This window comes from Hypomesus transpacificus, chromosome 18 (genome assembly GCF_021917145.1).
Source record: "Hypomesus transpacificus isolate Combined female chromosome 18, fHypTra1, whole genome shotgun sequence".
In the NCBI taxonomy this organism is placed as follows: Eukaryota; Metazoa; Chordata; class Actinopteri; order Osmeriformes; family Osmeridae; genus Hypomesus; species Hypomesus transpacificus.
The window spans coordinates 7,665,256-7,690,829 of record NC_061077.1 but is presented as its reverse complement, the minus strand read 5'-3'; the positions used below and the strand labels follow the sequence as shown (position 1 = coordinate 7,690,829).

General features: G+C 46.5%; 2 protein-coding genes across 3 annotated transcripts in view; both read right to left on the bottom strand.

The window, feature by feature from the left end:
• Window positions 1-184: 184 nt before the first annotated feature.
• asb14b (ankyrin repeat and SOCS box containing 14b) lies at window positions 185-4,441 on the bottom strand. Of its 2 annotated transcripts, XM_047041067.1 has the most exons (11): window positions 4,359-4,441; window positions 4,003-4,048; window positions 3,517-3,694; window positions 3,379-3,434; window positions 3,011-3,142; window positions 2,685-2,843; window positions 2,341-2,586; window positions 1,935-2,106; window positions 1,283-1,817; window positions 972-1,125; window positions 185-828 (listed from the first exon to the last, which is right to left on the bottom strand). In XM_047041067.1, exons 3-11 carry the CDS (start codon window positions 3,645-3,647, stop codon window positions 653-655), a joined length of 1,761 nt encoding a protein of 586 aa, XP_046897023.1. In that variant the 5' UTR covers window positions 3,648-3,694; window positions 4,003-4,048; window positions 4,359-4,441; the 3' UTR covers window positions 185-652. The 2 variants fall into 2 exon arrangements, with proteins under 2 accessions (XP_046897023.1, XP_046897024.1); XM_047041068.1 differs by lacking the exons at window positions 4,003-4,048; window positions 4,359-4,441 and having other exon boundaries at window positions 2,685-2,739; window positions 3,517-3,568.
• Window positions 4,442-4,546: 105 nt separating this feature from the next.
• dnah12 (dynein, axonemal, heavy chain 12) overlaps window positions 4,547-25,574 on the bottom strand; it is a 29,945-nt gene continuing 8,917 nt past the window's right edge. Inside the window, exons 19-75 of the mRNA XM_047041183.1 lie at window positions 25,352-25,552; window positions 25,052-25,246; window positions 24,847-24,968; window positions 24,616-24,751; window positions 24,263-24,409; window positions 23,996-24,115; window positions 23,753-23,909; window positions 23,399-23,571; window positions 23,111-23,263; window positions 22,778-23,017; window positions 19,343-19,588; window positions 19,098-19,217; window positions 18,911-19,020; window positions 18,597-18,780; window positions 18,340-18,480; window positions 18,163-18,246; window positions 17,887-18,075; window positions 17,627-17,746; window positions 17,341-17,529; window positions 17,097-17,248; window positions 16,879-17,017; window positions 16,586-16,752; window positions 16,207-16,462; window positions 15,762-16,061; window positions 15,464-15,642; window positions 15,132-15,324; window positions 14,795-14,956; window positions 13,404-13,598; window positions 13,026-13,159; window positions 12,760-12,922; window positions 12,552-12,632; window positions 12,236-12,412; window positions 11,986-12,117; window positions 11,816-11,905; window positions 11,588-11,728; window positions 11,015-11,256; window positions 10,776-10,923; window positions 10,500-10,645; window positions 10,134-10,348; window positions 9,795-9,987; window positions 9,493-9,685; window positions 9,224-9,396; window positions 8,979-9,119; window positions 8,663-8,821; window positions 8,326-8,470; window positions 8,081-8,231; window positions 7,655-7,908; window positions 7,349-7,489; window positions 7,132-7,269; window positions 6,803-7,036; window positions 6,471-6,659; window positions 6,264-6,367; window positions 5,778-5,982; window positions 5,387-5,524; window positions 5,195-5,286; window positions 5,019-5,086; window positions 4,547-4,911 (exon numbers count right to left, since the gene is read on the bottom strand). Coding sequence (XP_046897139.1) covers window positions 4,718-4,911; window positions 5,019-5,086; window positions 5,195-5,286; window positions 5,387-5,524; window positions 5,778-5,982; window positions 6,264-6,367; window positions 6,471-6,659; window positions 6,803-7,036; window positions 7,132-7,269; window positions 7,349-7,489; window positions 7,655-7,908; window positions 8,081-8,231; window positions 8,326-8,470; window positions 8,663-8,821; window positions 8,979-9,119; window positions 9,224-9,396; window positions 9,493-9,685; window positions 9,795-9,987; window positions 10,134-10,348; window positions 10,500-10,645; window positions 10,776-10,923; window positions 11,015-11,256; window positions 11,588-11,728; window positions 11,816-11,905; window positions 11,986-12,117; window positions 12,236-12,412; window positions 12,552-12,632; window positions 12,760-12,922; window positions 13,026-13,159; window positions 13,404-13,598; window positions 14,795-14,956; window positions 15,132-15,324; window positions 15,464-15,642; window positions 15,762-16,061; window positions 16,207-16,462; window positions 16,586-16,752; window positions 16,879-17,017; window positions 17,097-17,248; window positions 17,341-17,529; window positions 17,627-17,746; window positions 17,887-18,075; window positions 18,163-18,246; window positions 18,340-18,480; window positions 18,597-18,780; window positions 18,911-19,020; window positions 19,098-19,217; window positions 19,343-19,588; window positions 22,778-23,017; window positions 23,111-23,263; window positions 23,399-23,571; window positions 23,753-23,909; window positions 23,996-24,115; window positions 24,263-24,409; window positions 24,616-24,751; window positions 24,847-24,968; window positions 25,052-25,246; window positions 25,352-25,552 — 9,351 coding nt within the window. The 3' untranslated portion in view covers window positions 4,547-4,717. The remainder of the gene's footprint in view (window positions 4,912-5,018; window positions 5,087-5,194; window positions 5,287-5,386; window positions 5,525-5,777; window positions 5,983-6,263; window positions 6,368-6,470; window positions 6,660-6,802; window positions 7,037-7,131; window positions 7,270-7,348; window positions 7,490-7,654; window positions 7,909-8,080; window positions 8,232-8,325; window positions 8,471-8,662; window positions 8,822-8,978; window positions 9,120-9,223; window positions 9,397-9,492; window positions 9,686-9,794; window positions 9,988-10,133; window positions 10,349-10,499; window positions 10,646-10,775; window positions 10,924-11,014; window positions 11,257-11,587; window positions 11,729-11,815; window positions 11,906-11,985; window positions 12,118-12,235; window positions 12,413-12,551; window positions 12,633-12,759; window positions 12,923-13,025; window positions 13,160-13,403; window positions 13,599-14,794; window positions 14,957-15,131; window positions 15,325-15,463; window positions 15,643-15,761; window positions 16,062-16,206; window positions 16,463-16,585; window positions 16,753-16,878; window positions 17,018-17,096; window positions 17,249-17,340; window positions 17,530-17,626; window positions 17,747-17,886; window positions 18,076-18,162; window positions 18,247-18,339; window positions 18,481-18,596; window positions 18,781-18,910; window positions 19,021-19,097; window positions 19,218-19,342; window positions 19,589-22,777; window positions 23,018-23,110; window positions 23,264-23,398; window positions 23,572-23,752; window positions 23,910-23,995; window positions 24,116-24,262; window positions 24,410-24,615; window positions 24,752-24,846; window positions 24,969-25,051; window positions 25,247-25,351; window positions 25,553-25,574) is intronic.

Below are 25,574 nucleotides of genomic sequence, written 5' to 3'. Positions count from 1 at the left end.
GCAAAACGCTGGCGTCAATGTTTACATTCAAGCAAATCCGCGCCTCCCACAGGTCAATCGCTGAACAACGACCTATGAATCTACTTCAGAGACTGGACAAGGGTCGCTTGGGGGTCACACTGTCTGTATCAGTGCGTAGCCTACTGCCTTTATTGCATAAAAAACGAAAAGTATAAACATATTTGTAAAACCATGTAGCCTAATCTTTATTGTTGTTCAATTATTCAGTTGAGGGTTGCACGAATCACAAAATCACATATTTGAACTACTTGTAGGTCTGCGTTTCTGTACAAGGTAGTAAACAAGTAGGCTATTTAGCATACATTTTCTTTATTGCACAAATAAATTAAATAAACCGTTGTCCATATACTGCTTCACAGGTTCAAAAACTTATGGCAGGTCTAGGATAATAATAATAGGACCAAACATTCTTGAATCAGAAATTGTTCTCACATTATACAGTGAATACATACGCTCATAAATGTTTCATCTACTGTACTTCAGGACAGCCTGGCAAAACTGTTGCTCAATTCTTCCCAGAAATAGTAATTGTGTGTCTGTACATTGAAGATCACCAAATATGATATAATTCTATCAAGGGGACAACCCATAATGTCTTTTCACAGACAAGCTGTGGTTACAGTGTTGAACGTTATGGGCTGACCATGCTGCCTCTGCTGTAGACATCGTACTCCCTGTAGCGCAGGTAGTCCTTCAGGCTGTTTGGAAGAGGCAGGAAGCTGATGAAAACCGGCGCCCTCAGGCGTAGGTTGCGCAGGCAGGCTCGAATGCGCAGACGACACAGGTGCTTCAGGCTCCGTACATTCTCTGCAAAGTTAAAGCAGATCGAGTAATCTACAAAAGCATTCCTACAACTATACAATCATTTGTGTAGGTATGCTAATATATTCTGCTCAGTCAGACACACTTTTAGGATATTATTCTAAAACTCCAGTAACCCATTTTCCTGCCTTGAATTTCACAGATCTCTGGCCACTGTTTCTGCTGCTTCAGGATGTCCTTCAGCTTGGTGCACAAGATGACATGGTCAGTGTAGTCCAGCATGATGCGCACTACCAGTCCAGAGATGTGCTTCAGCCAGTACACTGTTATCACCTCACAGAACTGCAGAGAGACAGACGTTGGGAACAGATTGACTGAGAGAGACAGGTAAGATAAAGAGTGAAAGGGAGAAAAAGCAATAATGATCCAAGGAAAAATAATGTCCTGCATCCATGATCCATGAGACCCCACTCCTACCATATTTCCCAGACTGTCTCACCACCATGTCTTTGATGACTGAGGTTGTCCATGGCGCGTAGTCATGGGAACTATCTCCATAGGGACAGTCGAAGCAGCGTTGCACATCATAACCGTGGTTTAGGAGCATCCTCAGCATGACCTCATCTTTCAGGGCATACTGCAGCGCAGAAGGGAAGTGAGTGGTGTTGACACCAGAGTAGTAGTTCACATTGGCCCCATACCTCAACAGGGTGTTGATAAGCTCGTAGTTGCCATGTCTCAGGGCCACCTGAAGGCAATTGATAGGGTCCTGGTTGACCATAGCTTCAGCCTCCAGCAGTAGACGGGTGCACTGAAGGTCATTGTTGGAAACAGAAAAGTATAGCGCAGACTTGCGTTCATCATCGTAGTTCCGTCGTATCCTTGGGTGGAGCATGAAGTTGGGATCATAGCCAGCCTGGAGAAGCAGCTCCACACACTGAGCATGGCCCCCAGCTGCCGCAGAGTGAAGAGGACTCATCCCACTCTCCTTCACCACCTCCATTTTAGTCACCGGGATCAGCTGCTCCAAAGCCCTGTCAGGGGAAGAGTTTGGTATCCATACCTTCTGTATGAAATACAGAGGATCGGATGAAGTCCATGCATTTGTATGAAGAGCTGAAAGTATGAAGTGAATATTTAGAATTCCTCACAGTACGTGGCCATGGTACGCCACACGGTGGAGAGGCAGGTGCCCGCTGTGCAGTGCTATGTTAGGGTCGGCCCCATGGTCCAGCAGCAAAGAAATGATGTCAGGGTTCCCTGATTCAGCTGCATCAAACAGTACTGAGCCAGCCAACTCTGACTGATACCCCACACGTGCTCCTGGGAGAGACATTCAGGATAGAAACATAGAGACAGATGAAAGAGAGAGAAGGATAGAGAGAGATAGAGTTGAGAGATAAAGAGAGGTCAAAGAGAAGAGGAGTAAGTGGCACAAACATGCACCCACACATAAATATAGAGGTACAAAAATAGTTGTACAAACAGACTAGTACATCTACAGTGATGGTAACAATATTAGTACACCAGCAGCCATTTATCCACTGAGAAACCCACCTTTCTGTAGCAAGACTTCCACAACGTTGAGATGGCCAGCCTGTGCAGCCAAGGCTAGCGGGTTCTTCATGTTGGTATCATAGACATTTGGGTTGGCGCCGGATTGCAGGAGCAAATACACAAAGTTCTCCTGACCCAGCAAGGAAGCCTCGTGAAGAGGGGTTCGGCCCAAAGGTCCTTTTGGGTCGACTTTGGCGTTGTAGCGAAGCAGCAATGTGGCCAGGTCATACTGGTCATTAATTATAGCTGTAGAGTAAGGAATTGAGAGATAGAAAGTAATGAGAGTTTCTTTTTCACTACCGCAGCAGTTTTCTAATAAAGGGATCCAATATGAGCCAAGTTACCTGCCACAAGTGGAGAATCCTCCTCATCATCCTGTATGTCTGGATTGCATCCATTCTGCAGCAGGAATGTAGCATTAGCCCTGAGGCCATGCACCACAGCTAGAAAGAGTGGTGTTTCCCCCTTCAAAGTGCGGCAGTGGAGTGCACCCAGAGGAGAAGCTGGCCCCAACATGTCAAGCCATAACAAGTTAGATGTTCCACTTGAATTGTAATACTGAATGATGCAGTCAGTCAATTTATCAATGATTGTACTTGCATCAAACTACTATGTGTGGAGTTATGTGTAATATATACTGTACTGTAGTTCTTGGTTTGTGGTTTTGTACCTGAGAACACTATCTCTAGGATGGGTTTATTGTCCTGCACTGCAGCCTCATGCAGAGGGATCCACCCTCTATTATCTACTCTGGACATGACCCCTGGAAGCTCTGTCAGAGCCCTCAAGGCCTCCTCGTCACCTGGGTCAAGAAGGGCAGAATGGATGGCAAACCAAACAGGTACCAGACATGGGTTTTTAGTATTTAATTATTACTGAAGAATGAGTGTGAAGAAGCCACCAACAATATTATACCCGCACACTGGACCTCCATGACATTGTTGTCCTATATCTCATCCATCCTCATCCCACATTAAGACGGACATGGATGACCGTACAGTAGGAGCATTTATGAGACATAATAACTGTTCGGCTCACCTTCATTTACTGCTTTAAAGATCTCATCGGGGTCATCCGCAGTGCCTGCAAGGTGACTGGGGAAAATATTGGGACAGTCAGCCACATGTAGCATCATAATGAGATGGTCGTTTCTATACAGCATATTGGAGATCTTACCTGGAAATTGCCGCCTTGCGTTTACTATATTGGAGCAGGCTCTGTTCGATCATATACTGTGTGGCCTCGTCCTCATCCCTGTCATCTTCGTATTGGTCAAACTCATCTCCAGTCTCTGTCTCCGTATTCATCTGTCACACCTTGAAGGATTGCTTCACCAGTAAACAACAGAATCTCTCTGGGGAGAAACAATTACTACATGAGCCACAACTAGACTGGTAAGCACAGTACCAGGGACTCACAATGAATTGTAATTCGCAACACACTCACAGCTGAAAACAGAAGACAGAATAGACATGGTACAGAACATAGAGCATGAATGACCGAGCATGCACTTCACAATACACATGTGAGGAATACAAAAATCATTTATTTCAGCAGTGTCTGCTGTATACTGTAATACAATTTGGTGTCCAATGATGAATGATAGTTTAGGCCTGAATTAAATGCCCTAGTTCATGTGCATGTGGCTGAGACTGTGGTTACCAGGAACTTTAGACTTCTTGTCAGCTTGTGTGAACACAGGGGAAATCTGGAAACAATAAAACTGCAGTTAGCCCTCCAGTTATGTAGCATTAAATGTGTTAATGAAGTCTTGCTGGGTCTTTACAGAATATATCTTCATGCAGTTCATTGAACAGAAAACATGTTGTAATTAAAACTTCTGGGCTTTGAAGTCAATAGAAAAACTTTGCCTGCCATAGACTTAAGATCAACAGTTGGGAGCATGGTACCATGCAACACAAATGCAGATACATGCATTGTCAACATTAATGCACCACTCCACTTTCATACATTCAAGAACATTATGTGGTGAGATAGTGTATTTATTTTCTGTTTACCTTCAGGCTGTGCGGATCCAGTAGCCCTCTTTATGTTCAGTGGGCAACTCAGCTCCCAAACACACCTATTTATAACTCCTGACTATTTATATCTAGTCACGGGGTTTTCCTAGCGCCACCAGGAGTTTAACTGACAGACAGTGACACACAGTGACACACTGTCCTCTCTATGGCCAAGAGGCAGAGGATGTCACACAGACGTCATATGACACACGATACTCTTAACATCAAAGCCACAGCTTGAGGTGGTTGAAAATGTCTTTAATAGGGTTCATTTGTGAATAAAGATTCCACCAAAAGACATGAATCCCAAGTGGGACGGCATAAAGTGCTTGTATGAAATAGTGTGACTTTCTGTTTCAGTCATCCAGCTGACACAGCATGGCCACTCCTCTCTTGATCCAGTGCTGCGGGCGTTTGTTGGTGGGCAGCATCATGCTGATGACGAAGTTGGTGGAGTGCCCTGTGGTGGAGAGGGTGCCCTTCCTCTCACTGGTCTTATACAGTGGGCACACATACAGGCTCTGGGACTGCTCTGTCCCATCCTTCTGAGCTGTGGGGGGAGGAAGAAAATAGAGAATGATGACACCAGAACAAACTCCTAAATAACACAATGACAACGGGTGCATCAGGTAGTGTTTAGCTTTCAGGTGTTCTTACTGGGTTTGATCCAGATGATGGGGACAGAGTCAAACAGGACTTTGGGGTGTTGTTCAGTGAGGACTCCACTGTTGACAGGCACAAAAACAGACTCAGGGACAACAAACTTTGTTGCTCCACTGCACTCCTACAACTTAACACAAAAAAAGGTCATATCAAATGGAGCATTAACTTACTTTAGTCGGTCCCAGCGAGCTCCGTCCAGGAACAGGCCGTGGATGTAGACACCATCCTCAGGGCTTGTGTCGGACGTTTCGATGGGTAGAACCTTCCAGAGGGGAGAGAGTAACAGTGCAGAGGCAGGAGAGGTCAGCTATGGGTGACACAGGGTGCTGTTGAGGGATCATACACGTGGAGTGTGAGCAGACCTCGTAGCTAAAGACCAGCAGGTCGATGGGAATGGAGTACTTCCTGGCATAGTTCTGCATGGCCCCCGTGAGGAAGGCCTGGATGAAGAAGAAGCCGGACAGCCAGAACACATTTGGCTTGTTGGTTTCGTACCAGTCCTACAGGCACACACATCAGAAAAGACTGGTATTAAAGTGAGATGAACCACTACCTGATGCACCAGTTGTCACTATTTTCCACTGGAATCCATAGAAAAACAAGTTATTGTTCTTATTATATCATATTTGTTTTAAGTATAATATGATTCAAGCATGTATTTGACCTTCCTCTGAAAAACAACATTGAGGGTGAAATATATAATATTCTTAGCTAATGTTATGCCATTAGTGGATGCGATATAAACATACTAACCTGCAGGAATTTGAGCCTGGTAAGAAAGTCTGTTATGTAGCTACCCAGGGGCTTGAGGCTGGGGTAGGAGCGCTTGGCCCACTTCTCTGGCAACTTGCCCACCATCAGACTGCCAGACAAGGCCTCCAGCTCAGCATCCATCACCACCAGACCCTTGATGGCCTTCTGCAGGTTCTGCAGGCTTACACGAATGGTGACACATAACCTGGGCAAGAGGGGAAAACCACACCAGTGGACATTCTGAAGACCGTTTCATAGTCTAACTTTTTTCAAACCTTTAGAAACTTTATTTTTGCACATCCTGTGTTTGTTAATGATTGCAGAAGTTGAATGTAACTATTCCTTCATGGCAGTTGTAAACCTGTTAGTCTAGAAAGTGCAGCTATAATTTAAAGCTTAAAAGATTGACACACACCAATTTGAACCTAGAGGTTTGTTGATCCATACATTGATCTCTTTCACTTTCAGTTCTATGCTGTATCTTACGTGTTGTAGCGTTCCATCTCCTGCACCAACACAGTGTTCATGCTCTCCTCATACATCACGGGGAACTTCATTAAGGCTGCCTCAATGTCAAAGTTAGCTGGAAGCTACAGGGAAAAAAGGTGAGTGAGTTTGGAAGCTAGGTGAGTTTAGAAATGACTAAAATGTAATACATGGACAAAACACCAGTATTTGACAAGAACTGGTCACCTTAGTGAGGACGTCGTTAGCAATCTCGAACAGTGTGTTGTCATTTCCTGAGCTGGCCCCTCCCTTGGAGCCCCCTCCCTGAGTGAGTAGCAGGGAGTCAAACAGCAACTTGGTCTGCTGCAAGTCCTTTGAGATGTCCACGTTCTCATGCATCCCAAACACCTCTGGGTGCTGGGTGAGAGGAAGGTTCTAGAAGATATCGTACAACCAGAGTCTGTCATAGAATCTAATACTTCATTGTATCAGAAAAGACTATAGAACAGAACAGACTATAGACAAAATTCTGTATTCGACTACAACAGCATCACTGAAAACCCCTCTTAAGTCCCTACCTTGATGAAGTCTATATAGTCCTCATATATGGACTTGGGAGGGGCATAATATTTGCCGCTGGGGGAGAAGGTGTAGCGAGGATTTTCTATGATGTCTTTGTTGTAGAAGTCAGCCAGGGTGGTCATGAGCAGTCTTCTGTCCCAGTCATCAGTCACCCGGCCCCCGTAGTTACATTCCCCAGTCAGGTAAGTGATGGCCTCAAACGGCACACTATCATACTCGTTCACAAACAGCTGTGGGAGTCCAAGAGGGAGAGAGATGGTGAGAGAGAAACCTGCAACGGACAAGCACATGGATGTGTGGATGGTTGATTGGTGTGTGCGATTACCTGCAGCTGTTTGATGCTGATGCGCAGATCTGACTCATTGAAGCCATATGGAATGTTCCAGCCAAGGGGCCCAAACTTCTTCCTCTCTTGAACCAGAGCATGAAAGAAGCACACTCCATACAAGAGCTTCTCCCACACCTGAGAAAAACAACAGAATTACACATGATATTTGTGTATGTGACTTTAGTGTGTGTGTATATTTGACCTACACACTCACCAGCTCTTTTTCAGAACAGTTGCTGAAGAAGGCAGGGTCAGAGACTGGGTCTGTCAGGTAGGACTGCAGCAGGTTCAGTCTCAGGCCGGTGGGAGGCTCGTTGGTCATCTTCACACCGTTCTGCAGGATGATCACTGGGAACTGACCATAGGGAGAGGGAGGCAGATGCCACATTAATGGTGTTGTATGTACAATCACATCGCTGTTATCACTGCAACATCTGGGCTGCATACAGAAGATGCTGTGCGATTATACTGCAGACTCATCATCTCACCAGAATGGGGCCTACCAGGTGCTGAGGCCTACCTTGGGGGAGGGATAGCTGGTGAGCCACAGGCGGAACTCTGGGTGACAGGTTTCGGGGCTGAAGTCCTCACAGATCTTCTCCAGGGTGGACATCCAGGAGACAGCCAGGTGACAGTTCTGCAGGCACACCCATGTGCCCTCCTTCATGGCCGTACGGATCATTTTAGCAGCGATGGGACCCTGGCCCTGACCCAGAGAGATGGCCTGGAACTTTGAGCCGCCCATGTTTTTGTCATTGGCAAACTTTAGTAAGCCTGGATGAGAAAGGAGGACACATCTGTTTGAATAAACCATTCATGAACCATATATGGCATATATGGTTATATATATACAGTAGCAGTCAAAAGTTTATTTATATATATATATGTGGGCAGTCTGGCAATACTAAAAGATTACAGAGTGTTGGTTTAGCATGATAGCACTCACTGGCCATGGGGTCAGCTCCTGGAGACAGTATGAACACCAGTGGGATTGTAGAGTTAGAGTCCAGGTAGCTCTTACTCAGGTCAAAGGGAGGGGGCTCCACAAACTTCCTCCCCAGCTTGTCAGTCACATAGTTGTTGATGGCTGGTACAATCTGACAAATGACGTAGTAAAGTACTACATGAACATTCATTCACAGGTGTATATAGTTGAACAGTTGCCTTGACGAAAAGGCTCTTCTTTCTAACCTTGTCGGGCCTGAGGCCACGGTATATGATCATCTTCTGCAGGTCATTGAGGGTTTCACACCAAGGTTTGGGCAGCTGGGTGTTGTAGGGCTCCTTACTGTCATAGATGGTCAGGAACATCTCTGGGTTCTTCGTGAAACTCTCCCTTGCAAAATGAGGGTTAGGGTTAGAGGTTAACATGGAGGAATGAAAAAAACAGAGCTCATTGACAATGTATGTGGCCATTATGACCAAGATTTATGAATTGGTGAAAAGTAGCCATCAAGCCGATGGGTGTTTGTCATACATAGTTCTATACTAAGCGACACGACAGGCTAGCGGTAGCTGCGTCTCCTACTTGAGTCCCTGGAGGTTGGGCAGGTCGCTGGCCCTGCAGATCTCATCCCAGCTCTTGTCCTGTAGCCAGGAGGGGTCAGGGTTGGGTGTGTTGTTCTGCAGGCCCACTCCTCCAGTCAGGAAGAACATGAAGTCAGAGTACTTTATCTCCTTCTTCGCTCTGCAGGAGATCATAGACAAGCCATCTAACAACAGTGGAGGCTCAATAGAATGTATGCAGATTACACGTGTATATAAATCCGCTTTAAAACAGATCGAACGAACAGATCAGTTAGGGGGAACCGAAGGCTCCTCTGCGATGGGAAATCGAGACTTACAGAAGAAGGTTGGAGCAGAGGATGAAGGAGAAGAGGAGTTTGTCCTTCTCAAACAGGGAGCGACACACGTTACAGTACAGGTTGTAGGTGAAGTGGTCAATCAGGTATCGCAGCCTCTTCTCCAGGATCTTGGACTTGTTACTGAAACACAAGCAACATGCAATTATTCCACCACAGAGCATCCTGAACGTCAAAAAAGCTCCAGAATAGCTGGGCCTATGTCACTAGTAATGTTCATGTCTCACCTGTCCTGGATGGAGTTCATGTAGAGGTTAACAAACCAGCCAAGAGAATACTGGTACATGGGGTCAATGTTGGCCAAGTCAGCAATACTAAAGAACAGAATGGATGAGTGCTTGGCGATGGCTCTGTAGCCCTCCCTTGACTCTGCTATCTTGATCTCTGTCTTCTCTGCTATCTGGGGGGTGGAATGTCCGAGGCGGTTAGATCGACAGAAGAGTCACCAAAGATCCACTCTGTCTCCCTCCTCTCTCTGTGGAGACCTCAAACTCACCTGCTGTTTCTTGGAGATCTCGTTGGACATGATCTTGGCTGAGTCCAAGACCTGAATGGCACTTTCGTCCTCTAGGATGTTTCCCTCCGACGATGACAGCGTCTCTAGGATCTTATCCTCTATCTCTTTCAGCTGTTTCTTGTTGGCTGCAGACTGCAGAATGAGGGCGTTCCTCTCCTCTTCCAGTTCGGGCCTGGGAAAAGGGAAATGACGATGAGAGGTAGTACCAACGCTCACTAGAGGGTCACTTGAGAGTAGAGGGAGGGAGAAACAGAGAAAAGTTTGTGTCTTTGTGGGCCCACCTCTCCTTAGCGACCACGATGCCAAGTAGCTGGTCCTCTAACCCTTCCGGGGTGATCATGAAGTTGAGGAGGGAGACTTTGGTGGCCAGCTCCGGCAGGTAGTGGGGGTTCCTCAGCTTAGTGGTGATGTAGAATCGGAAGTCTCGGGAATACTCAATCACACTCTCCCCCAGTCGAATACATTCCACACCCCCTTGTGTCAGACACAAATCCGATATACTTCAACTGGCAATACAATTACAATAGTCCTAAATCCATGTAAAATATTAGTCTGCATCTTGTTTGGGACAATCTAATCAATGTTTGAGTGAAACGTTTGAGTGAATTGTTAACCCTAACCTTGTTTGAAGATCTGTTTGAGCAGCAGGGGTTCCAGAGAAGGGTCCAGATCCTCTGCAACGTTCTCGAGCAGCAGAGGGGATCCAAACTGGATGCAGTTCTCCAGGGTTCTCATGTAGTCCCCGTCTGTCAGCTTGATCACACTCAGGTTGTTGTCCTTCTCTGAGTTCTTCACCCATTTGTTGGCCTGACCCTGGGGGTCAATCATGAGGGGCCTGTTGAAAGAGAAAGAGATACAGAGAAAAAGAGAGACAGAAAAAAAGAGAGACAGGAAGAGTGATAAAGAGAGACAGAGACAGTGCAGAGAGAGAGTGTGGGTGTTTTGAGTAATGTCATTATGACAACTGTGAAAGGAGAGGGAATCACCATCGGCGTGAGTTGCTGACAATCACTCCATTGTCGATGGAGAAGCTGTCGGTGGGCAAACCAGCAATATTCCAAGCCCGGATCTTGATGGGGTCTCCAAGGGTCTTACTCAAGGAGAAGTCATCAGATGATGGAATATTCTTTGTCTTGTGGCATAGGAGAGAGGGATGTTTGAGATAAGTGTAGAGAATAAGTGTCAGTGATGCACAAGTGCCAGTGATGCACACTACTGCATAGACGATCAGAAACCATTACTGAGAGATGTAGAAATGATACCTTGCAGAGTTGTGTCCATTTCTTTGCACAGTTTTGTCTGAAACCTGCAGTGAAGGCTCCCAGGTAGGCAATAACCCCAGCTGAGATGAGCACGTCTCCAGTCAAGTTGTCATAGGTGTTCTGTAAGTCATCAGCTGCCTTAGACCACCTGTATACGGACAGCAATTTGGAGGAGAGTCAGTCCTTCAGACAAATCACTTTCATTCTCATCATCATCGCCTCCACCATCAAAAGCCCACCTGGTCTTTTCTCCTCCCAGACCTCCAATGAGTTTCTCAGCCCTCTCCAGCTTGCGGGCACAGAGATCCACCTGGAACTCCAGCTGGGCCTTTTCCTCTGTCTTATCCTCAAAGGTCTTCTGCAGGGAGGCCAAGCGGTCCTCCACCTCCTTCAGCTCAGCTCTCTTCTCATTGAGCAGGGCCATGGTGGTGGCCAGGGACTGCTGGGCTTCTGCCAGGTTGGCCTTCTTAGGGGCAACTACCTGCATCACACAGGAGGGGAGGGAGCGGGAGATCAGAGGAGAGAGGCAGGAAGAGGGCAGATCGACAGTAGAGAGTTACAGTGAGAGAGTGAAGAGTGGCACTTATTTGGGTTGTTCACAATATGTGCTTCATGTTTTGGCTACTCGCAATGTTTTGGGGCTATCTTGTTGTTATTATCAGTGACCTATGCACTTTGTAAAGCTCTCTCTTGGAAGTCGCTTTGGATAAAATTGTCTGCTAAATGAATACATGTAAATGTGGAATAGGAAAAGAAAAGGCTGCAGAGACAGGAGCGCTGCCTGAAAAGAGAGAAGGTTCCGGTCACTCCACCTTGGCTATTCTGTCGTACACCTCCATGGCAGTGATCCACTTGCACAAGCCTTCGGCTGCAGAGGAGGCCTTGGCCACCTTGGTGGGGTCAAAGTCCGGGTTGGTCATGTACTCACTTCGGATCTTAAGCATCACTGGCACCTGACAGTGGAAAAAGAGGAGAGGTCATTCAAATGTATATGTTCATACACTATGGGTGGTACAGCTTGGATGACAGGGTGAACTTACAGGAATGTTGTCTTTGTCATATTCTTTCAGGTCTCTGAGGAAATTCATGTCTCCAAGAAGTTTCTTGCTTGGACCCCAGTAGTCAAGAATCTGCATGTTTGTAATAAAAAAAAAACATTGTTAACAGAGACAGTTTGCATGCTGTTGTCATTTAACTGACAGGGCCTCACCTTCTGCCCGGTTCCTGCAGGATCAGCAATCTTGTCTGGTTTTAAATCCTTCATCACACACACAGCAGCCATCACCAGCTTCACACCAGATGGAGGGTTCTTCATTGACTTCACAATGGTGACGTCAGAGGGCTGGAAGGAGTTTAATTTACACTTCACACAGCTGGTACACATGTTGATGTCATTGCATGCATGTGTGTTAGTACACTGCGGTACTGCCCTGGGGATCAAATCAGGCAGCCATGTGTACCTTCAGGGTGTTGAGGGCAGAGAGGGCCATCTCCAGGGCTGGGATGGCCTCTGCCAGGTCACTCTCACACTCGTCCTTCAGCGCCTGGGACTCGTTAGCTTTCAGAGTGGCAGCCTCCTCATCCACACGCACCACCTTACTCTTGGCCTCCACCTGGACCGACTCCACCTCTATCACCTGAAACACGACACACGCCAAGCTGCATTGAGGCCAGGCCCTTGTCAGGAGCAGGGTTGAAGGTAGCACCTGCACTTTGAGACGGCGACAAAAGAAACAATATGTCATTGTGTGTGTGTTTCATGAGAGTGTCTTTCACCTTCATCATCTTGGTGTTGTCAATCTTGGCCTGCTCCAGCTTGGGCTGCAGATCCACAAGCTCTTTCTTCATCGCACCCACCTACAGACACACATATCCACAGAGCCTATGGAATGACTAAATACTGACAAGTTGACTGTATTGTAAGCTATTGAAACAATATAACAGTGTTGTACACGTGCTCATGAGTGTGAGGTGTGTCCTGTACCTGAGACTCAGCGAAGGCCAGCTTGTCAAGACCGTTGGTGTACCTCCTCTTGGCCATCATGACCGTGTCTCGTTTCTTGGTGAGGAGCTGACGAAAGGCAGCAATCAATTCCAGGTAGGAGGTGGGGGTGACATAGTTATGCCGACCCAGCTCAGACAGGAACCTAGCGTTAGAAACATCATTATGTTTCACGATATCACCAGCATGTCTGTTTCCGTCACAGGACTGAACCATAAAGAGTAGAATCTGTTGTGTAGTTTGTGTACTTGTGTGAAAGCTCGATGGCGGAGGTGTGAAAGGTCTTGCAGATGGGCATAACCTCCTGCCTCTCGCGTTCACTCATCTCCAGGCTCTCCAGGAACTGGTTGGCCACGCGCTCCAGCGCCTCCTCTGGCCAAGGCTGGATAATTCATAGCCGAGGGATTAAGAGATGGACATTGAGGGATGTAAAGAACATTATCATGATTCTTCTTCTTTTATACTGTAAATCAATATGCTTAACCTCTATTCATCCTTTCATCAAAACAAAAGTGTTACATGGTGAATGTGTTGCTACAATTGATGGTGAATGCCCTAGGCATAGTTGTTCCCTCGTTGTAGGTTGGCTTTTTGGAAAGCAGTGTATAATGTTCCTGCATGTGTACCTGGAACCAGTTGATGGTGCAGCAGTTGATAAGTGAAGGAAACTGACGTAACCGGTTACGGAATGCGTCTCCTATGGGGCTGAAAGCCACCACGATGTGTAGGTTTGCCCGGCAGCGCGTCACAAAGAAGGAAAACAGAGCCAGAGGGCTGAACTCCACACTCTTATTACCAGCCTGGGCGATGGGCCGCACTGCCTGGCGAGGACAGGACAGGGAGGACAGGACAGGGAGGGGAGGACAGGGAGGGGAGGACAGGACATGGAGGGGAGGACAGGGAAGGGAGGACAGGGAGGGGAGGACAGGGAGGGGAGGGGGACGGGACAGGGGAGGGAGAGAGAGAGAACACGTCAAAGACTACTTAGCTGTTGATGTCATTTTTCCTCAAACATAAAAAGCAAGGTAAACCGGGAGGGTGGGGTGCGGTTCAGTAGGTAGGTGTCGTGGCTAAAGTTGATTGACCTCACAACCTATAGGCCAACATGTAAGAATCCCCATAAGTAACGAAGCAGGCCACTGCTTGTGTGGCACCAACGGTGAGACGGTCAGACCATGAGTGAACAAGAGTGGAGCCATGAGTTTGGGAATAACACATTCCTTTGTAATAAATAATCGAAGAAAGGAAGAAAAGGAACTGTCAAGACAACCTCAAAGGAGAGGCCAGGGTCAATAGTCTGTTCCTCTGAGAAATCAGCTGGGGTGCACTCTTACGCTCCAGCTAGGGAGAGAAGTCAAGTACAATTTATTTCAAGTTTCAAGTTTATTTCTAGAGCACATTTAAAAACAGCCAATGCCGACCAAAGTGCTGTACAAAGTCATCAGATAAGGCAAAACAACAATAAGCAGGAACAGCAAACAAACAACACAATTACAATAAGCATGAGTGACCTTAAACTGACTCGAAAGCCAAAGAATATAAATATGTTTTAAGACGAGACTTAAATGTCTCGGTGGTGGGAATGAGCTGGTAAAAATGGTCAGTTTATTCCACAGAGTGGGGGCTACAACTGAAAAGGCACAATCACCTTTTGTTTTCATCCGAGTCTGTTGACATGTGGACAGAAGGACATGGGGAACAGGTCGAGCTGACATCGGAGATAGGAAACTTGCACACAGAACAATACAGGTAAAAGGGGAGCTGACTGTGTGTAAATTGTGTTGACAGTATTGGGAGATTGTGGAGTAAGGAGGGATGGGGAGTTTGTTCATGTTGACTAAATATGTGTGGGATTTTAGATGTGTCACTAGCATTCTTCTGTATTCCTGTAACCGATGCTGCTTTGCTGAATAAATCATCAAGCTGCCTTGATTTAGAAAGATATTCCGCTCCAAGTTTTCTCTTGACCAAATACCTTCTGATATGGACTGAAAATTCCTACAGTAGGTAACCTTACCTCTATGATTTCCTGTTTCTCATCCACAGCAAAGAGGTTGGGCACTTCTCCTGTGTTCAGGACACTGTCCACATCCTCCAGGAAGGCTTCCTCTTTAATCTGAGCATCGGTGAGCAGAAACACTGTCTTCTGGCCTTTTACCCCTGCATTCTTAAAGAGCAGCTATGGAAAAAAACAGGAGGGAGAATGGATCAACAAAACACCAGCCAAAAACACATGTAGCTCTGTGATAAAGCAGGCCTGAAGCAGACATACACCACATTTATACAGATAGTATAGGTGCATTTTCAAAAATGCCCGTATGTAAAATAGTAGTGGAATATTCTCCTCCTTTGACCTTGAGGTCGTCCCTCCATTCATTCATGCCGTAGCTCTTGGAGATCTCGGGCTGGAACAGGGTCATCTTGGCCATGGAGGTGGCCAGACGGGTGATGGACTGACGCCCGCTGCCCCCCACCCCCACCAGCAGGGCGTTGCCCCCCGGCTGCTTCAACACACGGCTGATGCGCGACAGGTGCTCCAGGACGTAGCTGCACACAAACATACAGTAGGAATATACTTCGTTTTTGCGTCTGATTGATTACCTACAGATGTTTCCATTGTTTTCCTGTATTTATATAATGCACTTGGTGTGATGGACCACAGCTTGTCATCAGGGAGAAGCGTTACCGGAAGATGACGAGGTTCATGCGGTTCTTGTGCGTCTGGTTGTACTCGTCCAGACAGAGCTCCACCACCTGGCCAAAGATCTCCATGGAGGGCACCTCTGCATAAAGCCGTTCGTCATCCTCTAGGTCAGGGTTCATGTAGTCCCCGAACAGGAGGTTGCACATGTTTTCTTCGCACAGCTTGAAAAGAGAAATACACCATGTAAACAAAGAGCAAAGCATTCTCAAAGTTTCAAAGCATTGCGGATCGTATTCTTCACCTATCCTCACGAAACCTCATACACTTTATGTTTACGCACCGTCTTTTTGTCCTGCTTCAGGTGTTCGAAAACCAGCTCAAAGTTCTCTTTGAAGTGCTCTCTGACAATGTCGTTCATGAGCTTGTAGAGCCAAGCACGGTCCTTGTTATCCACCAGACGGTCGTAGAAGACCCGGAACACCTCGTGTACGAAGAGGCGGATCATGGTGCGCTTGTTCTCCAGAGACTCCTTCTTGAGCAGTAGGCAGCCCTGCACCACACGGGAGAAGTCCCGCAGGTTGAAGGTGTAGTGGGACTTGGCTGGTGTGGGCAGCAGGTTCTGCATGGCCTTCTTGTACACCTGCAAGGAAGTAGAACGATCATTGAATGTGTTGACTAACTTCATATCTAAACTCAGTCTTATATCAACTAAAATTAAGCATTATATTTGTAGTCAATGGAATCCTTTTTAAAATATGTATTTCCTGCATCTCTTCAGGACTCACCTCCATGGTGGCAGCAACTATCTGGTTACCCACAGTGAAGTAGTCTGGAGGGAACTCATTGTTCCTCAGGTAAAATGCCACCACGTTGGAGAAGATGCACACCATGGTATCGTCACTGAAGGCATTAATGCTGCAGATGTTGAAGTGACGCAGGAAGCGAGGGGTAACAGCATTCCTTCCACCACCAGGGGGCCCCATGGCAGAGATGAGCTGCAGGTCCACCAGAGTGATCTTGGTGGTGTCCTTCAAGTCATACCTGTCAAGAAACAACCAAGGAACACTTGGACATTCTGGCGGGAACAATCCCTGTCATCATTTCAATGGCTTGTTCACTGACAACATCTCTAGCTGTGGTAGCTCCGCGGCGCCCAGTCCTCACCAGTTGCCATGGTCAAAGTACTGGCGAAGGAGCTCCACTGGAGGCTGAGCCCCAAACTGCTCCAGCGCCGGCATGTTCATGTCATCCACAAAGATGACACACTTCTTTCCCATGGGCGGGCCATACACCCCCTTCCTCCTCTTATCCAGCCTGGACATGATGATGTTCTACACACAGACAAATCATTTCAGAGACTAGGTTAGGATTGTCTTTGGCCTTCATATGTCTGAAACCTTCCATACAGAAATGGAATGGTGAAGGCAGTGTTCTTTTGACAGGTGGTAAGTGCTGACCTGGCTCTGGTTTCCACTGGTACGAGCTGAGAAGTTGATAAAGAAGGGCAGATAGCGGTCCTTGTCCAAGTTGTTCATCAGCTTCTCCTTCACATAGACAGACTTCCCGGTGCCGGTAGGACCCACAAACAGCAGAGGCCTGCATAGAGAACACAGTCTAGTACGCACCGTACAGCATCCTACAGTATGTGAGCCCTATGCTGCTGATGGATGCTTACACTCCATAGTTTATGCAGCAGTCCATGAGGTAGGTGTAGCGGACCGTATCTATGGTAGGAACAATGATGTCCTGGACTTTGGTGTACTTATCCCCCAGATTGATGTTCTTGATTGACTCATTCCAGTGGATCCATCTGCCTTTTCCTTTGAACTAAAGGAGTAACGAAGCTCATTTTTTTTCACTGTAACTTGGCTTACCCCCAAAAAGAGGCAACAAGAAACAGTATTGTGACATTATCATACCTCATAGGAGTAATCATAGACCAGACCCTTCTCCTCAAAAGGACATTCCCATTTGGAGACAGATGCAGGTATGGGGTGTTGCTGTGACTTTCCCAAAAGGATCTCCCTGAGGAAATCATCAAACCTCTCCCTGCTGTCTGCATCACAGCTGCCCCCCACAGACCACACCAGGGAGAAGCCAAATGTCGCCTGCGACACACAGACCAAAAGGGATTAGGATAGAAACACCTGGATCAAGAGCACATTTTCTGGGGTATAGTACATAAGCATATTTTGAAAGCAGTACCATGATCCAGGTACGTATGTTTTTGTTCCCGGCATCGTCTTTCACAGGTTCTGTCAGCAACATCTCAAATAGACGAGTCAGGGATACCACTACGTTACTGTTACTAGTGGAAACCACTTCCTGTAAGATACAACCAATCATAAGTCACTACACAGTCTATGCAGGGTATAGTAGGGTCAAGTTAAAAACGTTAACATTCCACAATGGGCCAGACAGCAAATACATGTCCGGACTAGTCCTCGGGCCTCCTATCCTCCTACCCTGCAGTGTTTGCGTAGAATTCGGAGGGAGGGGGGCACCAGCCAGTGAAAGAGCTCCAGCAGAAGGGAGCTGTGGTCGTGGGCCTGCAGGGGCTCTGGGAGGGTGTTCATCCAGGAGGTCACCAGGGGCTGCCAGCCCAGCTGGGAAGGCTCCATGTAGATCATCCCACACCTGCTCACTGTCGCTGGCTACAAAGTAGATGATATGTACTGTCATGCCTTCTCCTTCTATAAGGGGTTGACACTGTTATTGTGCTCTGCGGTTAGTCTTCTTACTGAAGCTTGAGACAGGTCCATAGCCTCAAATATGAGACTCATCTGGTTGGACATCTGGATGATCTCTCCACTCATCAAGCACAGCTGTGCAGGAACAGAATAACATTGTAATTGTTGGGGGCTGGTTGTTATCTTGTAGTATATTTCATGTTAGTGTGAGTTACAGTACAATCTTGCCTTTTTGTTGTCGTCAAGCACAGTGTTCATGCTCTCGATCCACAGTGTGTCTATAGGGCCGTCAAACACCACCCACTTCCGCTCTGGGGACTCCGCAGAGGCAAACTCTCGAAAGGTGTTGGCCACAATCCCGTCAGCCCACTGTAACACACACACACACAAGGACACACAACAGGGAGATACAGGGTATAGTTGGTTCCTTGGTTCAACAGTTCTTCTCGTAGGGATGACTAAAGGATGGTGATTTAGATCCCCACCTCATGGGAGACAGGGTCAAACTGGCCAAAGAGCTGTCCCATGGTTATAGACTTGGGGTTGACTGTCCGGAAGTACACTTTCTCCTCCTCATTAAAGCCCTTGTCATTCATCAGACACAGGGTGTCAGCCAGCACATGCAGCACTTTGGTCTTCCCAGCAAAGGGCTCTCCCACCAGCATGAACCTGGATACAAGACAGACAGGGCGAAGATCACTCATCAGGTATCCAACACAATATCACATTTAACACTCTGATTTTTGTGAATGTGTTTCAATAAATGGACCCATGGGGATTGGTGTAAACGATAAATTACCCATGGCGGACAATCATCATTTCATAGGTCTGGATGATCTTCTCCAGGAAGACCTGGACTGGCTGAACGTTGTGAATCTTACTGCACTCCTCAGCACACTCCAGAAACAGCTGAAGAAACACATGGCAAGATGATGACACAGTATTGCAGTAAAAAGAAGGTTCATAAAAAGAAGCCCTTGTCTAACCTTGTAGTCCGCCACAGGGAGCGAGATGCCAGGAAAGAGATCACTGGTTATGCCATTGAACAGCGGAATATCATGAGAGAGGAACTTGGGCTCATTCACATCCTTGATGGACCTTAGGAGCTGGAGGGAAGTAAAGGGTGAGTCATCATTCACATCAACATACCAAAATCAGTTAGTGTGATTAGGGTTAGATTTATGCTTTTTTACAGTGCCTCAGAATCTCGGTGTTCTTAATCTGTACATACCAGTATATCTTCATTCTCATTGGGGAACTTTAGCTTGAGGTTTCCCGCCGCAACCAGCACAGCTTTGACAGCCCTCATGCCATAGTCATAGTGGAACTGGGAGGAGAGCTGCTCTGAGCACAGCCTGTAGGTCATCACTATCTTGACTGACAGGGGCTTGGCATTCAGGAAGCCATAGGAGTAAAGGGAGATCTCTGCTATCAGCGCGTAGTTCGGCACCATCATGGCTACTGTTCTGAACAACACCTGGGGTGATCCACGAGAGACAAAGAATAAATCAGGTGAAGATTACAATGTAACATTGATAGACCCATTGACAGAAATTGTTATGAATGCCAACTTTAAAACCAAAACCCACAATGAAGAAATAGAAAACAGTTTTAAAGGGGCAATTGACTGCAAAACCGATTTTACCTTGTCATTGTTGAAAAACGACAGTTCGGAGGGTAAACTGAACATACCGTGAATATCAAAGTCTATTGACACCTCTTTCCTATTCAAATCTCAAAAAGAAAAAAATTGGCTGTAAAACGCTAGCTTTTCAACAAAGCCACCGGTTCTACGTAGGACCGGTGATCGCCCTCTTATTGGCTCTGGTCTGTGTCTTTGTCACGCCCCAGAATTTACATCCAGACCAGCCAGAGGTAGCGTCTATCTCCGATACTAGTTTAGCTGCGCGCTGCTCTGTGTAGGCTAGCCTACTTATAAGGAATTACAAAGAAGAACGTTTTGAATTATAACAAGGATATTGATTATGGACCACGGTCGTAAATGCTGTGTTCCAGGCTGTACAGGGAAGGCTAACACTTACAGTCTTCCCAAGGAGCCAAACATTCAACAGGCATGGCTGCTGTTGTCTATGAGAAGATCCAGGCGAAGTTCGACACTCAATCATTCATTTGCTCTGAACATTTCACCCAAGACAGTTTTGACAACCTTGGACAATTTCAAGCAGGATATGCTAGGAAGCTGAACCTGGAAAGAGGTGCTGTTCCAACCGTATGCTCATTGCAACCGCAAGCTATAAGGACAGTAAGATGTTGTGCTAACAGTTATTAGCAATGCTAACGTTTCCTGTATATAGCATACCAGGTAGAATGCTAAATACGTTTCTACAGACACACATCAAATGACTCTAGCTAGACCAGCTGTAGTCGGCATTAGAAGGGAAGCTTCCGAAAAATAGCCAGAAAACGAACTGCAGTCTGGCTTATTGCTAACGCCTGTCTAGATAATCTATTTGAAAGAACTGGAGAAAGGCAGGTTTTAGATACAGGATTAGCATTGCTAGTAACTGTTACTAGTAACACCTAGACTGTAGGCATGTAAACAAGTTTAGCTTGCTAGTTAACGCAAGAGCATAGAATGTGTGATAATTTAGCCTAGTTTAGGGGCTAACGTTGATTCATGTTCCTGACTGTGTTTCATTCAAATAAATAACCTGTGTAATGAAAATCTACAATTCACGATGCATGTTTGTCCAGATCTTTGTCATGTTATTTTACAGCAAGATATCTAGAGCTAGTACGGTGGCCCTGAAGTGCAAATGACACCCCCTAATATGAGTACATCCCCCAAATGAAAATACTCCCCCCCAATACGAGTCAACTCCCCCCAAATCGGATGACTTGTTCACCTCCCCCCAAAAATGAAAATACTCCCCCCCAATACGAGTCAACTCCCCCCAAATCAGATGACTTGTTCACCTCCCCCCAATACAAAAACGCGCTCCCCCCCCAATACAAGTCAACTCCCCCCAAATCGGATGACTTGTTCACCTCCCCCCAATACAAAAACGCGCTCCCCCAAATGGAAAACGACATTACATTAACTCAAAAACACATTACATTAACTCTGAACGGAAAGGGTAGGTACTACACTTTAGCGCTGATTGGATGCAGTAGGCTAACTAACAAGAAATAAGAAATTGATCGACAGAAGTACAAAATGCAATAGCCTGGCAGAGTTACGTGCACCAGAACATTTGTTTGGCTATCGAAGAATGTAGCAAATAGTAGGCTTCTTAGGCAAAAGTATTTCGAGTTAAATGTAAAAATCGATAGCCAAACAACTATCCTGGTCCACGTTACTCTGTCATTGTGGCATTTCATTCTTCTGTAGTGGACTATCAGTTTTTTCTTCTGAAAAGTCCTGATTCCTTCAACTGCGTTTTTAGCGTGCGCATAGGCTACTTATATTGTGAAACGTTAACAGCAGATCTAAGATTATTTCATAGGAATGACCCTGATTAAAATAAAGAGTAGTGTAATGACTCTGAATTGTAAACATTAATGTTTCCTCTTTCCTTCAAATCAAAACGATTAATTTCATGATAATGACAGAGTTACGTGGACTAGTTGTTTGGCTATCGATGTTTACGTTTAACATAGCAATTTATGCTTTTGCATACATAGCCTATGCTACATGCTTCGATACCCAAATAAATGTCCTGGTGCACATAACTCTGTCAGGCTATTGCATTTTGTACTTCTGTCAATCAATTTCTTATTTCTTGTCAGTTAGCCTACTGCATCCAATCAGCGCTAAAGTGTAGTACCTACCCTTTCCGTTCAGAGTTAATGTAATGTGTTTTTGAGTTAATGTAATGTCGTTTTCCATTTGGGGGAGCGCGTTTTTGTATTGGGGGGAGGTGAACAAGTCATCCGATTTGGGGGGAGTTGACTTGTATTGGGGGGGGGAGCGCGTTTTTGTATTGGGGGGAGGTGAACAAGTCATCCGATTTGGGGGGAGTTGGCTCGTATTGGGGGGGAGTATTTTCATTTTTGGGGGGAGGTGAACAAGTCATCCGATTTGGGGGGAGTTGACTCGTATTGGGGGGGAGTATTTTCATTTGGGGGATGTACTCATATTAGGGGGTGTCATTTGCACTTCAGGGCCACCGTAAGCTAGCCTAGCTAGCTAACTGAAGCCGAGTAGAATCACGATTGCAACAACGTTTGGTTGCTAAGCTGTAGCCTAATGTTCTACCCACCTAAGTCAATCCAGTTTGCTTCAACAACAGAAGTGGAAACAAGTAATGTTATCATTTCAAATGTTATATAGTCAATCTGTTGAAAACAGTGTTGTGTAGACACAATATATTTATTTGCGCGTTTTAATTTCAAGTCTCCAACTTCAGTGTTTCAGCGAGTGCTGCTGTTGGCCGTGTTGCGTTTTTGCCCCCAGCTTCACTCGTTGATAACCAACCAATCAGCGCGCAGCTTATCTAAATATTAATGAGCATACCATAAAAGGAGAAAAGCTAGTGTTTTTTCCCGGGAACATTTCAAACGATCTGTAAGAGGGCATAGAACAGCACCCGGGCCATTTTCAACCCAACCAATGTTACATACCCTTTTCGGAGACCTTAAGGAACAGTGTGAAATACCCAAAAAACCCAGTCAATTGCCCCTTTAAAGGTAGGGACTACAGTACCTTTAGGTTGTCAGGGAGTTCTGATCGACCAGCATATCCTGGGTTCATGGTGATGGAGACAAAGCAGTTGGGGTTGAGCTTCAGCATGGTTCCCTCAAAGTCAAAGTACTCCATCTTCAACTCAATGGCTCTTTGGATGCACAGGACCTGCTGGGCCACCACGGACAACACCTCCAGCTCAATCCGGTTGAACTCGTCGAAGCACGCCCACGCTCCAGATGAAGCCAGGCCTTTAAAGAACTGAAACAGGAGTACAGCACATTGAAACCCATCAACTAAACATGAGTAAACAAAACCCTGCCATAGTACAGAGAACTGTGAAGTTCCATTCACCTTCCCCATAGCCAGGTAGTCCAGGCCATCAGAGCAGTTGAAAACCACACACTGCACAGCAAGAGCTTTGGCCAAGTCTTTGGTGGTCTCAGTTTTCCCTGTTCCGGCCGGACCCTCAGGGGCTCCCCCCAGGCTCAGGTAGAAGGCCCCAATCTAAGACAGACGGAAAAGAAAGACAAGTTAGAGGGAAAGAAAAGTGAAAGAGGGGCATTAAGTAGATCAACGTTCAACCCACGTTTGTGTGTCACCAGTGTTAAGTATTGTCTGTATTCCCTGCTAGGAAGTTACCAGGGTGCGGTAGCATCTGTCCGTCAGTGGTGTGATAACCAGCCTGGGGGAGTTGCCCAGGTACTCATAGGCATACTTGACGTCACAGTTGATGATGCGAACACGCACATTCTCATTGTGCCAATAGTACCTGAGCTGGGACAACCACTGGAAGTCTGTATCCTGAGACACACCTGCAGAGGAGGGAGGCATCACAAAACAACCAGCATCCAGTCAACCAACAATCACCAAATACAAAAATTCACATAGGAGTACCTGAATCGTCGGTCTAAATATTTTGTGATTGGGGAAACATTGGGCCATGTGGGCGGTCCTGGGGTACAGTGTGGGTTTAAGATTGCTGAGGAACACTACCTTTGTTTATCAGGTCCATGACCACATCTCTGGCATGCACGTCAATGGTTACCAAAGCCCCCAGCGTGGTGCGGGTCTGCTTCGGCAGTTTTCCTCTTACCAGCTCCACAATGTCTTTAAGCTGAGACTGCAGCTGTTCATAGTAATTCTTCAGCCCCTGTATATAGCAAACACACACAGTATGAGCAATTTGTTACTGTAGGATCATAATGACTGTACAGTGTGGGCTTCTCCTCTCCGTACCTCCTTTCCTCCACTGATGGCCTCATGAACCTCCAGGGTCCAGAAGATCTGGGAGGTGCAGAGCACCACCTGGCCAGGCCACTCCTTCACCCACTGTTTACGGGGTGTCTCACCATAGGCCTGCACAGAAAAACCTCTCAGGAATGACTCAGAAATGACTAAAACGTTGACACACACTCAGAAAAAGTTCCTTAGTATGGCACTATTATTAAGGATGCATAGTAGGCGACACGTCCTTGTGTGGGTAGTGAAGTGCAAGGTCCTCACCACTCTGGAGCGGGCCACCACATCCCTGACACTGCGCAGCATCACATCCTCCACCTGCACCAGCCACTTCTCCACGGCGCCCCGGGCCTCGGACGTCGAGATGAGCTGGATGAGCTGCACACGCTCGCCCTCACTGCTGTACATGGCCTGCATGGTAGGACAGACGGTGGATAACAGGGGTCGAGAAAAAGTATGTTCGTGGACGTGATTTGTTTTCACTTGACGCTTGTGTTCTCATTCTACATCCATTACGTGTGTGACATGTGAACTCATGAAGGGAGATCCCAAGCCATAACTTTATTGTTCAAGACTTGAATTGAAAATACTTCTCTTTTGATGACAGAAATGTCTACCTGAATTTCCAGGTTGGGAAGGAAGTCCAGCTTGGCAATGCCTTCAAAGCACTTCTTCAGGTGGGGCTGCACACGCAGGGGATCCTTGGTCTCAGACAGGATCTCCAGCATCTCATCATTAGACAGGAAGAAGAACCTGGAGTAGAGGGCAGTACAGTATGTTGCAATGTTAGAGCCATGTCAAGTAATTAACTAAAAAAGGTCTTAGTATCAAAGTATTGATTTAAATACCGAGGGAAGAAGAGACGTTTCTTTTCCAGATAAGCATTGAGTCCCTTCAAGATCTTGTCCAGAAGGTTGTTGGAATCTTGCAGTCTTTCAAGCAAGCCTGGTAGAGAGGTGGCAGGCAGGACCTGCAGCAACCAATCATGTTCAGTTAGTTAACGCATCGTGGAGGCCGGTCAGTAGTGAGGTCACCAATACAACCTCTTCCTACCTTGGGGTCCTTGACACAGTGCCTCATGACCTCCTTCCACAGCTTGTCAACAGTCTGGAAGAGACGTCCCTCCTCGGGCATCTGCTGCATGATGTCCTCAGAGGAGAAGATGGGCTCCAGATAGAGCCACTGAGCCTGCACCTTCAGCCACTCATCTATGGTCTCCTGGATACGTATCAGACGCTCCTCCCAAGACTAAGGGGCAAGGAAGGTGGGAGAAGGAGACGTTGAACTTACACTGGAAGCCTGTAGGAGCTTGATTTAACCACATGACCTCACTGTGCTCCGACATGAACCCACCTTGATCTCGTTCTCGAAGGGCTTGATGAAAGGTGAGCTCCTCATGGTCTGGGTCTTGACAATCTGGTCGTCCAGCATGGTCTGGATCTCATCCACAGCTGTGAGGATAGAGACTCCAGACTCTCTGTAGGGGTGGTAGTGGAAGGAGATTCCTTCCCACATCTCCACCATGGTCTGCATGGCTTTCTCCAAGGAAAACTCCTGTGAAGATAAAAAATAACAA

What these genes read in the sequence shown, in the direction of transcription:
- asb14b (XM_047041067.1), bottom strand. Translation starts at nt 3,647, where the DNA reads ATGAATACGGAGACAGAGACTGGAGATGAGTTTGACCAATACGAAGAT. An exon ending in CGCAAGGCGGCAATTTCCAG is followed by an intron (nt 3,435 to 3,516) that starts GTAAGATCTCCA and finishes TATTTTCCCCAG; the next exon opens with TCACCTTGCAGGCACTGCGG. An exon ending in GCGTACCATGGCCACGTACT is followed by an intron (nt 1,818 to 1,934) that starts GTGAGGAATTCT and finishes TTCCCCTGACAG; the next exon opens with GGCTTTGGAGCAGCTGATCC.